Source organism: Gadus morhua, chromosome 20 (genome assembly GCF_902167405.1).
Source record: "Gadus morhua chromosome 20, gadMor3.0, whole genome shotgun sequence".
Taxonomy (NCBI): Eukaryota; Metazoa; Chordata; class Actinopteri; order Gadiformes; family Gadidae; genus Gadus; species Gadus morhua.
Window position 1 is genome coordinate 4,052,957 of NC_044067.1, and position 13,749 is coordinate 4,066,705.

The following is a 13,749-nucleotide window of genomic DNA, read 5'->3' on the forward strand; positions in this document are numbered from 1 at the left end:
ATCACTCTCAGACCACAGCTGATGGATGTTATGCAATCTCTGTCACGGTGTACGGCCGGACAGGATGGGCATGTCTTGTTTGTGGACGGGCATGATGGACATGTCTTGTCACCAGCAGCCAAGAAGGGGGCGGGACAGGTGGCTGTTATTGTGTTGATGTAACACAATAATGATGATCACAACTCTGAGTAATGAGTAATGATGATCACAACTCTTCGAAACGGTTACGTTCTCCCAGCTAGCTAGGTTTCCCTGGGACAGCAACGTCCGTGTGTCCGTTTGACCTTGAGGACGGAGAGATCTGTGAAGGCCACATTACCACGTGACTAATTACTTATAAAACAGGACTATTTGTTTTCATGACGGAGGACGATGCCCCTGTGCGTCCAAGACGATAGCATAGAAATGACCTCTTAACACCAGGCGGTGTGCAGGCGAGCCGGGATCAACATGGATGATAAACGACCAGATGAAAACAACAGCTAACATGCGTTTAAAAAGAGATCTCCAGTACGGTCCCAGCCAGCTTCACCAAGAGCTCCAGGATATATATATATACACGCCCGCTGTTATACTGTTTGTGCGTGCTTGTGTTACAAACCGAGTGCAACAACAACAACAACAACAACAACAGCTCAGTATTTTGCAGTGCGATTTCGACAGTCTCAAAATGGAGTGGGAGGAGGAGGAGGAGGAGGAGGAGGAGGAGGAGGAGGAGGAGAGGGAGGAGGAGGAGGAGGAGGAGGAGGAGGAGGAGGAGGAGGAGGAGGAGGAGGAGGAGGAGGAGGAGGGTACCTGAGGAGGCCTGTAGCAGCACCACCAGGCCGGTGGGCCGGTCTTCTGTGGACGGGCCGCTCTGGCCGCAGATGACACAGTCGTAGAGGATCTCTGAGTCCATCAGCTCCGTCAGTCCCAGGTCCATGGCCGCCTCGCCGTCGGGGGATTCTGGAGAGCGGACCGTCACAACGTCAGGAAGGGGCTGGGCGTCTCACTCGAGCTAAAGGTGACATCTTATACCACCAGCCAGGTGTGAGTGTGATCAGCCATTACAAGCAGATAAGCCATTATAAGTAGAGCTGTCAGTTAAACGCGTTATTAACGGCGTTAACGCAAACCAAATTTAACGGCGTTAAATTTTTTATCGCGCGATTAACGCAATTATTTTATATTAAAAAAAAATATATTTTTTTTTTTTTTTGCCTCAAAACAAAGAAGCAGTAGCCTGACTGCTATGTTCAAATGACATTTGTTCAAAGCAGTCGTTTAATTGCACTATAGGCTCTTTTTTTGTATCGTCCTGTTTTGATCAGTGTATATGCCAATGTTGTTATCAATAAAAAATCATTTGCACAAGGCAAGCCGATGCACTTCACCATGTTGATAAGAGAATTAAAATGAGAAGAATTATGGGACAAAAATAAATCAAGGGATATTTAGCATAGAAAAATAATTTGTGATTAATCGCGATTAATTAGAGTTAACTATGACATTAATGCGATTAATCACGATTAAATATTTTAATCGCTTGACAGCTCTAATTATAAGCCATTACAGCATGTATGACAAATAGATGAGCAACCTTTGCTGCAGTCCACTGGCTAGGCAAGGTGGACACGCACACTTCTGATGTCAGAAGAGGCAGATTTTCAAAACGGCTTGTAACGGCTAATCACACTCAAACCTGGTGGTACAACATGTCACTTTTAAGCTCATGGTGTCTACTGCGGACGTCGGGGTGCTGAACCATAACCTTGTCGCTGGGACTAGTCAAACCCCCGAACCCCTGTTCTGCCTGAATAGGCGTACACAGAAGAGAAAATCACGCCAGGCCAAACAATCGAGATGGCCGTGGATGAACTCATCGCAGAGTAATGAATCGTGAAATGTTTGCGTCTGAGCCAGACTGGGGAGAGAGTGGGGTCGCGGGAGGTCGTTCGTAGTACACTCCTGATCTAGGTCGACATCGCGCTCTGTTGAAGCCACACTGACACCCTCTAGATCAAGACGCCGTTATTAATAACCCGGAGCTCTTGAGCATCCACCCCAGGTGGGCTTCGGCACATGCAAGCGTCTGCCTCGGCTGTATAACGGGATGGAAGGAGATGGGTAACTATTGCACACACACCTGGTTCGTTTTGACATTAAAGTTAAACATCTAGACCCAGAACCAGCTGGTGGGTTCAGGGTGAATCACCTTACTGGGCAACATAAGGGAGAAGGTGGAGAATATCAGGTCGGATTATTGTTGCAGAAACAGGTGCATGGGAGCATTGGACCAAGGGACACAGTCTGGGACACGGCACGAGAGAGATTAATTACTACTGTGGAATTAGCTTTAAATGTTAAGGAGCGTGTTCAATTTAAAACCGTAAAATGTGGTGAAATGTCAAGACGTGTTTGAAATTGATTTACTGCTTTCGTCTGAGGACCGGGTTCTCAGGAGAGGTCGCTGGGTTTGGGGGGGGAGTGAAAACTTGTTTACGTCAGTTGTCAACGCCAGCTTCAGCCTCGGGGGTCCTGCCCCCCCCCCACACTCCCTCCTTCCCTCATCACTAGCGCACGTTTTCACAACCGCACGCACACAAGGTGAGGAACAAGGGCGGCATTCGCCCGCCTTCTGAATGGTGATTATTGCACGTCGACAATGTCAATACGATCAATCGTATTTTCTGGGACGGCTTGGGCCCCTTTAAAACGTACTGGTTCATTGGCGACGTCAAACAGTGACATGGATTCAATATACATATTACCTGGAAGAGCGTTTCACAACCATCATCAATACAGACATGTCACAGGTCCGATACCGGTCTGGTGAATAACAACACTACACGATGGACGCGGGGATGATGAGGAGGAGGATGATGAAGGGTGCACGCCACAAGCGTCCTTCCGTTCCTCCAAATAACGTCATGCGTTGGCCTTTACTCGGTCCACAGTGTGGGGAGCTATGTAGCCAGGAGCTACACCGAGATGGATGTTTGAACAGATGATTGTGCCAACATTTCTCTCCGGGACTGACCTTTAATTCGTCCCGTGAAATGAACGCAGATGGGCCGCAGAGCAGACCCCAGGCTCGGCCTTATTCTAGCAAGATGTGTAAACGAGTTAAACTGGTTTAAAGGGGTGTATGTGGGTCAAAGTCAACAGGAACACTCGCAGTATAGTGCCAGAATAAAGAAAGCGCAAGTGGGAGACGGAAACGGTGTTATAGTTAGAAATGCTCCTGCCTTTAGGACACTAGAGTGTCTGACAATCGCCAGCTGAACTCCCGAACCCTTTGTCTCGAATACGCACCACCGTCGTGTCCCGGTGAACCCAAAGCACACAGACACCGAATTCAGCTCAAACTTGGCGTCGTTCGACCCAAAGTAGAAACAGAGTCATATTGTTTTAACGGAGCAAACACACCATAGTAGCGGGGCTGTATTTTCCCCCTCGCTTCGTATCGGGCTAACGTCTAAAATGAAAAACGGTATTTTGCGTCTGTGCCGAAACGGGCTTCATTATCCCCGGAACGGAGCCGAAGGTGACGCAGAGACGGCGGCAGGGAGCCAGAGGGGGGCGCCATTGTGGACCCCCCCCCCCCACTGGTCGACGAGTCGCATCACGGCGGCCATCTTTCTCCCACTAACCACGCCATGCAAGGGCGGACCCTGGAGTCCGACACACCGTTAGTGCCCTGATCCTGGGTGACCCCCCCCCCCTCCTAACTGCCCCCCAGGGGCCCCAGTGGACCCCAGGGGGGGGGGGGGGGCGGAGTCACTTTGCTTTACTGACCCAAGCCAGAGCAGCTGTACTTCAAGGACTGTCAAAGTTTAACGCGTGACACAAAACGTAATAAAACGAGAGTATAAACACCCACCATGGTGTCCCTATGTTTATTTTTATACAAAAAGGTGCAACTAAAAAGCTATCAAACTAATGTGCCACTACAGACACCAAGGACGCTACCACCGTACTCTGCCTCTCTACGAGCCATCAGGCTTGGCTTCAGACTGAACACGGAGCCTGGCTGAGAGGTTTTTGATGGGAAATGGCAGAGGAAGCCGTTAAAAGGACATGCAATACATGATCCATTGATTGACGATTTTTCGGTTTCCAGGGCCAGGAGGAGTACAGTAAATGAATGTCCATTAATGCCATTAAAACACTATATGCAAAAATCGCACAGCATTGATGTCCCCTTGGACGGGAAAAGCCTGTGACCTTGCTGAAGTGTAGAGAGCGGATGAGTGTGTAAGCGAGTGTAAAACCCTGCCGTTAAACGGAGAGGACGAGGTGTAAAACAACACCCGTCTGCCCTTACCGACGTCCATGGCGGTCTCCATGAAGCTCTTCTGCCTGGAGGCGAACTCGGCCAGCAGCTTCTGCTGCCGTTCCCGGGCCCTCGTACGCCTGGAAGAACCAGAGAGAGAGAACACAACCCAACGGTTGTTTACCAACGCACAACCAAGCGCTCACGGCTTAATTCCGAACACATTTCCCGAACGTCCCCTTCATAAAAAGCTTTCAGGTCCGACGCTAACCAAATCGACCGTACCCTGGTTGCTAATGCGTCGCCATGGAAACAGGGTTCTGAAAACAGCGCGCGTCGTCTTTCGGGCGTCAAGCGGTGAACACGAGGAGCTCTTAGCCCGGGCAGAGAGCATTAACCAACGGCACCGGCAGTGGCAGCACTCCGCCGACACAATTAACCTTCCGTGGGGCTATTAGGATTCTTTTTCTCTCTCTGCTCCGCCTGGCCGTGTGCTGGTGTCAGGCGGGCCGCGAGGGGTTAACGACCGGGCTAACGCGGCGCTACGCGGTGGTGGTGGGGGGCGGGGTGGGGGGCGGGGTGGGCGTGGGGGCCCGGCGGGGCGTAGGGCGGACTGTAAATTGAGTCCCTTAATAAGAGGACATAAACAAGCGCTGACAGGGACGCCGCGGCCCAGCGCGCCGCGCTGACAGCTCCAGGGCCGCCGACAAGCAGCCTGAGGGATGGGCCCGCCCCCGGCGCCGCGGCGGCTTCACGCCTCCGCCGCCGCCGCCGCATAGCCTAGCCGCCGCCGTCGCCTTGACGACGGCCACAGTCCTTGTGAGAGAAGGGAGAGAGAGTCGCTACCCTGTTTTTTTGTTTTTTTTTCTTCCCGTCTCCAGGGTCGGGTCGAGTCGCGTCAGAGACTCGGTCGTTATGAGCTGGTTATGGCCCGTTCCATCATCATTACACGAGACCGCGGGGAGAGGGAGGGAGGGAGGGAGGGGGGAGGGGGGCGCGGGAGAGGGAAGGAGTGGGGAAGGGGGAGGGAGGGAGGGAGGGAGGGAGGGAGGGAGGGAGGGGACTGAAAATCAAAGAGATTGTAATGGGATGTGAATGTGCTCCGTGGGACGAATCCTGAGTGCGTGACACCCAAAGGGTGGGGCGAGTACGTTGGTGCCGTTTAGCCCAATGGGTAGAGCACGACGTTGAGACATGGCCAGGGTTAGGGGCTCGATTCCCCGCCGATGCTATAGAACGTATGCGCTCACGGTAGTCTGAGACTCTTTGGATAAATAGTGTCCGCCAAATATTATCTTGGGATTGCTTTTGTCTGTGTAGTTTGTCCCCCGTTTATTTCACCGTTTGATACTTGGCTACTTAAAAACTATTACCTTTGGGATTAAACTTTTTATCTATCCAAAGGCACCACACTTTTATTAAATAATATATTTTAAGGTTTACATTATACATTTAGCCATATCTCTCCACTATTTCCATGTTCTTTACCGTTAGCGTATACACTGTATATTTAGAAACACACGCACACGTTGAGGCATCAATCGGCATGTCTCCGTACCTCTCCTCCTTATCCAGGGTCTTCTTGTCTGCGGGGCTGCTCTTCTTGGGGGGCACGGGGGGGCACACCTTCCCGCAGATCTCCTGGATGCTGCGCTGGCTGTGGCGGCTGCGTCCGGCCGCCTTGGTCAGGATGCGCTCGATGGCGGTGATGCCGTCGCCGTGGGTGTGGCGCCCGGCGTCCGCGGGCCCCCCCCCCGCCGCCGCCTCCGCCGCCGCCGCCTCCGCCGCCGCCGCCGCCTCCTCCAGCCACCCGGCGGGCAGAGAGTTCTGCTTGGCCGACAGCTTCTGGTGCAGCTTGATGAGCAGCGACAGCATGCTCTCGCGCACCTCCAGGATCTCCGTCACCAGCTGGGGCGGCGTGCCCGGCGGGACCCAGCGGGTGGAGGAGCTCTTGGGCCGCACCACCTGGGCGCTGGCCTCCGTGCTGCTGCGGTTGATGATCTCCTGGAACTTCCTGCGGCGCTCGGCGACCAGGCTGAAGACCTGCGCCTCGCGGAGGTTCTGAAACCACAGAGAGAGGGGGGGGGGGGGGGGGGGGAAAGAAAGAAAGAAAGAAAGAAAGAAAGAAAGAAAGAAAGAAAGAAAGAAAGAAAGAGAGAGAGAGAGAGAGAGACACAAGGAGACACAGAGAGACAGACAGAGCGAGAGACAGAGAGAGAGAGAGACACAAGGAGACACAGAGAGATGAGGAGAGAGACAGAGACAGAGGGACACAGAGAGAGACAGAGACAGAGAGAGAGAGACGAGGAGAGAGACACAAGGAGACACAGAGGGACAGAGACAGAGAAACAGAGAGACAGAGAGAGAGGAGAGAGAGAGAGAGAGAGACAGAGAGACAGAGAGAGAGAGCCGCTCCGTTAGACAAACAGGAGGGAGCTCATAGGGTCCCCAGCAGCAGAAACCGAAGCCCTCCACACTCGGAAGAGTCGCATGCAAAAAAACATTTTTTGCATGACCCTGCAGAAAACGTTTTAATAAATAAAACGCTTAACACGTTCACACGGCACACAGACATTTCAAACCGTTTAAAAACATTCAAATCGCCGGGTGAGCAGCCCGATGGAAACCACACGCCCCTCGTCGTCACGTTTTGGCAGACAAATTATAACCTATAATTGCTGATGCGTCGAGTTCAGGAAGCTCCCCTCGGAGTAGAGGAGTGTTTACCTTCCCCCAGCAGATGGAAACGTGTAATCACGGGGATGCAGAAGCAGGTGGATTGAGTGGAGGTGTTGCCGTGACCCCGGCTGACAGGAAGCCAGGGCGGGAGCCCGTTAAATATACATACATCATACGGGCCGGTCACAGCGACATCCATCACGCCGACATGCGGTTAAAAAGCATTTACCGAGCGCTGCGTTACACACGTAATTAGTCTCAGCCCTCGAGAAGACGAGGGGCCCACGCTTCACCGGCCTGGTACACAGCAAGGCACACACACACACACACACACACACACACACACACGCTTGCTGTGTGAATGGAATTCTAGCGCACACACAAACAGGATGCATGTATGTCCTTGGTGTGTGAATGAGTGCATGTGCGTGGACTGCTGCTTCAGTGGTTCTAGGGCACACACACACACACACACACACACACACACACACACACACACACACACACACACACACACACACACACACACACACACACACACACACACACACACACACACACACACACACACACACACACAATGAGAAAATGAAAACGAAACGAGGGAAACGCGATGCACAATAAAACCCACGCGCATAAACAACATAACACAGTGTTATGCTGTCAGGGAGACATGCGGTCTCGTTAAATCAAAAGGCTTCGGGGACGCCTCGCAGACAGGGATGCAAACAGCTACCTCTCGCCAGTTCCCCGAGAGACGCCGGGAGGCCTGCAGCGCAAGGACAGCGGCGTGGAACACAACACAACACAACCAGGAATGAGATGAGATGATTAGCATGACGGGACCAGCAACCATAATAGGCTGCGGAGCAATATTGCAATCTGCCCAGAGCCGAGGAATGAAATGAATAAACTAGGAATATTATTAAAATGTTTACATCCGGTGAGGGTGGCTATGGAACTACCATGGGTGTTAATGGTTAAAGGAACCTCAGAGACGAGGGAAGCCATGACTGTGCACAGCTCAGCAGTACAACCAGACAAGTGGAGGGCACAAGCCAACCGCACATTTAAACTGAAAGAATTGTTGTGCCCCATATTAAAAACAGATTTTGTAAAAGTGCGTCACGGTAGTCCAGAAGCTTCCTTAACGAGCTCACCCAGCCAGCTTAGTCTCCTTCTCCGGACCGAAGGAAGTAGCTTCACTAACAAGCCAGCCTAGTCTCCTTAACTAAGGAGGTAGCTTGAATAACAAGTGAGCCTTCTTAACGAAGGAAGCAGCATCATTAACAAGCCAGTCTAGCGTCCTTAACTGGACCAAAGGAGGTCGCTTCACTAATAAGCTAGCCCAGCCTCCTTACCGGACCAAAGGAGGTCGCCTCGGTACTCGTACTGGGCGGGGGCTCCCTCTTGACCTCGGGGGCGGTCTCGGGGACCCGGACCCTGACGAAGTTGATGACGTGGTGCAGGTTGGACAGGAGGCTGGTGCCCGGGAACCAGCTGTCGTGGCAGTGCTCCTCGATGCAGGGCTCCTGGGGGGGGGTGGGGGGGGGGAGAGACCGCGTCAACAAGCCGCTGGAGAACGCTGGATAATGCTGCGCCGACTTATGCGGTATCACAGCTAGGGTGCTGCTCTGTAGGAGCTGGGCGTTGACAATAGGAGTGCATGCAGGACACATTTGACATACAGTGGAACAACATCAGTGTAATAAAGAGAGATAAGGGATTCTCCATCAAAAGTGTGCTAATGCAGAGTAACATAACAGAGGACCTGAGAGAATACGGCCCTATCGGCATCAGACAATTCAGCTTCTATCATGCGACTCCTCTTGCTGTCATTTCTAGCTGTAGTGGAACCTGTGTGTGTGTGTGTGTGTGTGTGTGTGTGTGTGTGTGTGTGTGTGTGTGTGTGTGTGTGTGTGTGTGTGTGTGTGTGTGTGTGTGTGTGTGTGTGTGTGTGTGTGTGTGTGTGTGTGTGTGTGTCAGAGCCGGACAGTAACGGAGTACATTTACTTGAGTACAGTACTTAAGTACAATTTTGAGGGATCTGTACTTTACTCAAGTATCATTTTTTGGGAGTACTCATGACTTTACTCAAGTACATTTTAGAGGCAAATATTGTACTCTTTACTCCGTTACATTTCTATCCATAACGGTGAGTACCCGTTACTCCTTCTGAAAAATAAAAAATAAAAGGAGAAAAGAAAAATCACGGAAACCCTCACGGAAATTTGTTGTTTCCCTCTCAAACGTGATTCCCTCTCAAACTGATTAGGACAGCCTTCAGCCTATCAGCAATCACCTTCGCTTTCCGCCAAAGCCAACTCCATGGTCAGAATTAGATGAGAGACGATTGTTGATTTGATTGATAAAAAAACGGAGAAACTCACACATACATAGAATTGTTAGCTGAATTTTCTTTTCTGATATTGCATATTTATGTATGCTGAGCAATTGTTTTTATGTTCTTGAGTATACTGTTATACTGTATACTATTGTGCTATTGCCATGGTAAAAAGATGAAAATTACTTGATTTTACTTTCAATTCCTTTTACATTCTCCAAGGTGTTAACATTTTTCATAACTCCATGCAGGACGTTACTATACATAAATGTAAGCACTGTGGCAGTAGTAATGCAATATTTAGAAAACATACTCTTGTACTCTTGATACTCAAGTACTTTTAAAAACAAGTACTTCAGTACTTTTACTTAAGTAGACATCTGACTGTAGTACTTTTACTTGTACTTGAGTAAAATTTAGCAAGGGGTATCTGTACTTTTACTCAAGTAAGGAAGCTGTGTACTCTGTCCGCCTCTGGTGTGTGTGTGTGTGTGTGTGTGTGTGTGTGTGTGTGTGTGTGTGTGTGTGTGTGTGTGTGTGTGTGTGTGTGTGTGTGTGTGTGTGTGTGTGTGTGTGTGTGTGTGTGTGTGTGTGTGTGTGTGTGTGTGTGTGTGTGTTCTTCATCTCGGTGTGTCCGGTACCCACCTCCTCCTCCTTGTGCTCCTGGTCCTGGTTGTCCAGGCCCAGCTCGATGAGGTACAGCACCATGCAGAGCACGTGCTCAGACATGTTCTGGTGGTCCATCCAGATCTGCAACAAACCACATTTAGTTTAAGAACTGCACGAGGAGATCTGGTGTGAAACTTTTGGTCTAAAACTTGGTATTGATAAAAAAAAAAGATTTATTCATTTAAAACAATGAGACAGCGGTTTCGTCTTTGCTTTAAATTACACATGCCACAACTTGTCTTGCATCATTTAACCGTGATCACTTAAAACAGCCTCACTACACCACTGGGCGATCATCAATTCTTCTTCACCCGAATGACTGAGCGCATATATACAGGTGTAGCATTCCTGCCATGGACTCATTCATCAGACACTTCCCCTCCAAAGAGACCCACAGTCCCTTCAGAGACCTGAAGTCTACCGAGCAGCCGGAGCGAGGCTGCAGAGAGCTCCTCCACTAACACCTGACGCTAGCAAATGGCAGAGAGTCGACCATTTGGCAGCCACTCGCAGCCCCAGAGACCTATCCGACTCAACCGGTTGAGGCTGCTTTAACCCGCCTTCATCCAAAGACACACTTAAACATCCACACTCCACAAAAATTTAAGTTTCATCTTGTATCTTTATTGCAGACACCTCACCCAGGACGTTAGAGCTGGAAGTCCAACACTCTAGCCCACTACACTGTCCTCGCTTCATAATAATATTAATACTAATATTAATATAGTGCAGACGCCCACCTTGTAGAGGAGCATGCGGATGACAATGTGCAGATGTTATATAATAATATTAATACTAATATGAATACAGTGCAGACGCCCACCTTGTAGAGGAGTGTGAATATGACGATGTGCAGGGTCTTGCAGTGCAGAAGCTGGACCAGGCCCTTGTAGCTCGGGTGCAGGGGACTCCTCTCCTTGTAAGGGGGCCAGGGGTTGCCGGTGTGAATCCCAGACTGCTTCAAACTGAATGACAAGACACAGTGTTGAATGACAGACAAGACCGAACGTAATTCGGTGCATCCGGTCGCTTACATCTTTCATGAAATGCTTTTATCTCCTGCGCGTCTTAACGAAAGGCAGATAGACACTTGACCTCTGTGGAGAAGACCTCCATTTTGGTCTTGACCTCTATCACACAAGTGTTATTCAAATCACACATCTGCCCAAACATGGCTACGGGACGGCAATGAAACCGAAAGGGTGCGGAACGGAAATATCTGCCGCTGTCTGCGCTGTCCGCGTCCTTGCTGTCGTGACATTGAGTCACGTCTGAGGGGTTGCTGTGTGGACGCGGGCGATGGGGAGTGAGACACGGAGGCGGGCCCCGTCCATTAGGCGTACACGCGAGTGTGCAGCCGTCACTCGCCGACATAGTTAGCCCTCCGCACAAAGAGTTAATACGGGTTTAATGGTGTGACATCTAACTCGAGTAATTCACCGCACAAAAAGCTTTTAGTCGGCAACAGAGCAGCCCGCAGGCAGCCAAGGGCTCCCACTCTATTAGCAGTGAAAGGATCATGGATATATGAAAATGGAAGAAGAAGAAGGGGGGAAAACAGCAGGGCGTGACAGGCGATCCATCATAGTCAAAGTGTATGGACAAGCAGCATAAGCCCGCTATCATCGTCTGGAGGGGAGCCATGGACGGCTCGCAGCGGCGTTTCAAGGAGAAACGTTTTCTCTTGTGTTGTCAAGCAATGTCAACACGCCGGTGGACTCATGGATTCATTAAAACCACGCTGATAATCTGTATTCATATCTCCTCCGACGGAGAGACTACCATCGTTAGTAACCTGTAATTGCCTTCTCTTGTTTCCTGGGCAATTACAAACAAAGTAAGCGAAAAGAAAAAAAAAACGCCATTAATCAGATTCGCAATGTAATCTGCCTTATCTATCCAGAAACAACAGGATAAAAATGAAAAACGTTTGCGCTTCATATCCTTTAGTGAGGCTAAATATATTAACCAGGCTACATCTCCTCTGGGCTCCACCGGCACATCCGTCTTCAGAGACTTTCCGCGCTGCAATCTCCCAAGAGGTATATCCCCGAGTCTATTACAAGTGGACTTGAATTATTGATTCAGCCTGACGTTCTTCTAATTGGAAGTAACCCCCATCACCGCCTTCCCCTGACCTTCTTCGGCCGGGTCTCCGCCAGCCAGTGGACAGAAGGAACCCCTGGATTACCGTCTGGTGGGCAGAGCTGGCCATTATAGGAATGTCAAATCATCAGATAAATAGAGTTAAATTCAATTAAAAAGGGTCTGGGATTGGGTGTGAGCCAAGCGTTCAAGATGTGTATCGGCCCTCTTGATTTAAGCCGTCTATGTTCAAGAGGATCAGGATAGTGTTGACTTACAAAGCTGCGTATCGGTCCATTGCCGACTGGACGTCTCGTCGGTAGACCGTTCTGAGCACCACCATGATGGGGTCAAACTCCTTCTCCCACACCTCCGCTGATCAAGGGGGGAAAGGGCGGGAAAAGGACAAAGATGTGCTTTAGCCTTTTCGTGTTTTCCCCCTCAGCGCCGTAAGTGACACAAGCCTGCCCCCAAGTGGCCGTTTACAGATAAACGACAGCCTTCGTGCATTATCCTAGAATCGTTTAAACCCTTATTTTTTTTAAATTGTCAACAACAGAGTCTTTTGTAATGGTTCCATGTAACTGGGATCACAGAGAAGATAATTTTTTACGAACCGTATAAAATAGTTTATTGTACAATGTGTAATTAAAATGTAAGCAATTAAGCATCCTGATTCCAGACAGGATCTATAAAAGGCATATTATCATAAAGCATAATGACTCTTCCAAGGACATTGAGTAACAAAGAGTAAGCCGCCATATTGTGCTTGAAGACGTACAGTAGATTAAGGAGGAGTCTAGTGGGGCTCTCAGTGGGTCCTGCCATCCCAGCCTGTTTCTGCAGACTAACAACACAACACTCCTACAACACGGTGTCCTGGTTTAGACTAGCTAACCTTACGTAGGGGACTCTAGGGGGGTACACAACCTATCTAACAATCATGATGACTTATTTATCTATGGATTCATTTAGGGAGAATTTGGACCGCGCCACCTGCACAGAGTCTCATCTTTAAGGGTGTACGTGCCCTGCTGCATGGTGCCTCACCTTTGGGGGTGTACATGCCCTGCTGCATGGAGCCTCCGGGCTCGAACACAGGGGCCTTGAAGTCCGCCACCGCCGAGAGCATCTCCTCGAAGCTGCAGCTCCCCGGCACGATGCCGCTCTTGGGGTTGGGGTTCTCGGGGATCTTAGTGGTTAGTGGTTACGGAAGCAGGACGGGCAGGTTTGGACACACATGCAGTTTACCAAACATACGGCAGAGTAGCGGGCGAACGCAGGGAGCTAGCGTCAGGGAGTGAAGGAAACGGCACTCAGAACGCACAAAAAACTGAGAATGTCTCTAAACATCCATCTCTCCTACTTGTCCCCCCCACTTAGTTTGTATGATTTTATGCTTTTAATCAAACATTTTATGGACATCTATAGCATTCTTTACCATTTTGATTCTATGACTTTGTAATGCATCGAACCGGCCTAGGAAAGGGCTATAAGGTAGCAATCAAATGTGTCCATATTGTGGTTCTGAGGAAGGATACGAGGTCCAGCAGCGAGCTGTGGGTGCGGTCGTTCATGCAGAGCTGCGACACCATCTCGGAGCGGAGGATCTCGTCGTCCGTCATCCCTGTGGTCGACAAGAGAGCCCAAACAGGAAGGGTGAGTCAGCGACAGCAGGACGGTCTGATTACAGAGCGGCGTCTCCCGCAGCACAGCC

The 13,749-nt window shown here is 50.1% G+C and overlaps 1 protein-coding gene across 4 annotated transcripts in view; it reads right to left on the reverse strand.

Annotated features, from left to right (window-relative positions):
* ubr3 (ubiquitin protein ligase E3 component n-recognin 3) overlaps window positions 1-13,749 on the reverse strand; it is a 48,377-nt gene that overhangs the window by 24,958 nt on the left and 9,670 nt on the right. For 2 of the 4 annotated variants that reach the window (XM_030342664.1, XM_030342665.1), the window contains exons 17-26: window positions 13,574-13,659; window positions 13,083-13,224; window positions 12,311-12,407; window positions 10,771-10,912; window positions 9,924-10,028; window positions 8,296-8,466; window positions 7,671-7,703; window positions 5,814-6,316; window positions 4,307-4,395; window positions 796-945 (exon numbers count right to left, since the gene is read on the reverse strand). In XM_030342664.1, the coding sequence (XP_030198524.1) occupies window positions 796-945; window positions 4,307-4,395; window positions 5,814-6,316; window positions 7,671-7,703; window positions 8,296-8,466; window positions 9,924-10,028; window positions 10,771-10,912; window positions 12,311-12,407; window positions 13,083-13,224; window positions 13,574-13,659 (1,518 nt within the window). The remainder of the gene's footprint in view (window positions 1-795; window positions 946-4,306; window positions 4,396-5,813; window positions 6,317-7,670; window positions 7,704-8,295; window positions 8,467-9,923; window positions 10,029-10,770; window positions 10,913-12,310; window positions 12,408-13,082; window positions 13,225-13,573; window positions 13,660-13,749) is intronic. The other 2 variants (XM_030342667.1, XM_030342666.1) reach the window with 1 other exon arrangement.